We start from the raw sequence: 1,446 nt of genomic DNA, 5'->3' as shown, positions 1-1,446 counted from the left end.
CGCGCGGGGGACGAGGGGAGGCTCCCGGGCGGCTCCGGCGGAAGGGGACAAAGATGGTATCGGCGTAGCTAAGCTCGGGGAAAGCTGTCAGGAGAAACGCCGGGGGGGACACGGGAAACCGTGATTCAAAGGACACCGAGCCCAGCAGCCACAGGAGGCCAAACCCCAAGCCCGGACACACGTGCGCCGGGGTGCGGGGCTTTTTGCGGCAGGCGCAGGTAGCTGCAGGCTGCGGCTGGGCTCAGCTTTCCTCGCACAGTCGTGAACGCGCAGATCAGCGCTACGGACCTTTCCCACAACTCCCCGGGCTGGGGATCTAGGAAAGAAAACTATAGCGGTCCAGACCGCCACATCCCGGGGACAACGCGGGTCATCAGCACCCTGCCGACAAAAACAAAAAGCACTCGCGTAAATACTTATTCACTCATCCGCAATATTTAAGTGCCTGTATATGACATTATACACGGCGAGGATATTCGCCCAGCGCGTCCATATCCGCACATTAGATCTCCGCGGAGCCTGCATCGATGCGTGCAGACGTTACGCCGCGCGCACAAATGCGGCCCGTTTCTATTTGTTGTTATCTTGAAAATATCAGCTGGCCGGCCCCGGACAACTTTCTAACGCTGAAGGTGGAGGGAGGGGGGAGGATTAGCTCGGCAGATAGTAGGGGGCAATCGCGTGTGTAGTTCTCGCTATCTTCCTGTACCGACTTCAGGGGGTTTTAAGGCTAGAGAGAAAATGGATATTTTTATTTAAAAGCAGAGGGGGAAGGAAGTACAAGAATAAAAGCAGGGAAGACCAGACTCCCGTTGCAACCCCCCCCTCCCCAGTTCAGCAGCAACAGTCATTGACATGAGTAATTCTGCATCTTGAAGATAAATGACACCGCGGCGTAATAGATTTAAAGCGCGCCAGATTTTTTTTTTTTTTTATCATTAATTGTAAATGTGCAAAATACCTGCTGGTACTTCACTTTAGAAGAATGTAATTGGCAAAAATAGGAGGCTGATGAATAGATAATAGATCCTTAACTACCAATAAACAGTAAGCAGCAGCCAACAGCATTCGGCCGTGATCATCATTATGCCGCCGCGCCAGCCAATGGGAGCGCGAGAACTCGGCCCTAAAATCATCCCGGAACCCAGAGGTAATCGCGAAAATCCGGACAGGGCCGGAGCTGCGCGGCTCTGGCCGGCTCCGCGGGCTGCCCGCGGCTTCCCGGCTCCGGGGTGAAGGGCAGGGCAGGGAGGCTGCAGCAGTCCCGGCTCCCCGCTGCCCCCGAGCAGCGAGGACCTGAGGGCGGCCCTGCCCGGGGCTCCCGCCGCAGCCGGGATCTGGCCCGGCGCCGCTGAATCCACCCGCGCAACTTGAGCCGGCGGGGATCCCTCCCCAAACCCTCCCGCAAGGCGCTGCCCTGCTGCCTACCTGGGGGCGCAGGCGGCG

At 57.8% G+C, this 1,446-nt stretch overlaps 1 protein-coding gene across 1 annotated transcript in view; it reads left to right on the top strand.

The window, feature by feature from the left end:
- The first annotated feature begins 1,086 nt into the window (after positions 1–1,086).
- Positions 1,087–1,446, top strand: part of EMX2 (empty spiracles homeobox 2) — a 5,379-nt gene continuing 5,019 nt past the window's right edge. The window contains exon 1 of the mRNA XM_019555468.1: positions 1,087–1,150. Coding sequence (XP_019411013.1) covers positions 1,087–1,150 — 64 coding nt within the window. The remainder of the gene's footprint in view (positions 1,151–1,446) is intronic.

Source organism: Crocodylus porosus, unplaced genomic scaffold (genome assembly GCF_001723895.1).
Source record: "Crocodylus porosus isolate Cpor-Errol unplaced genomic scaffold, CroPor_comp1, whole genome shotgun sequence".
NCBI lineage: Eukaryota > Metazoa > Chordata > Crocodylia > Crocodylidae > Crocodylus > Crocodylus porosus.
This window is presented reverse-complemented; position numbering and strand designations above follow the sequence as displayed.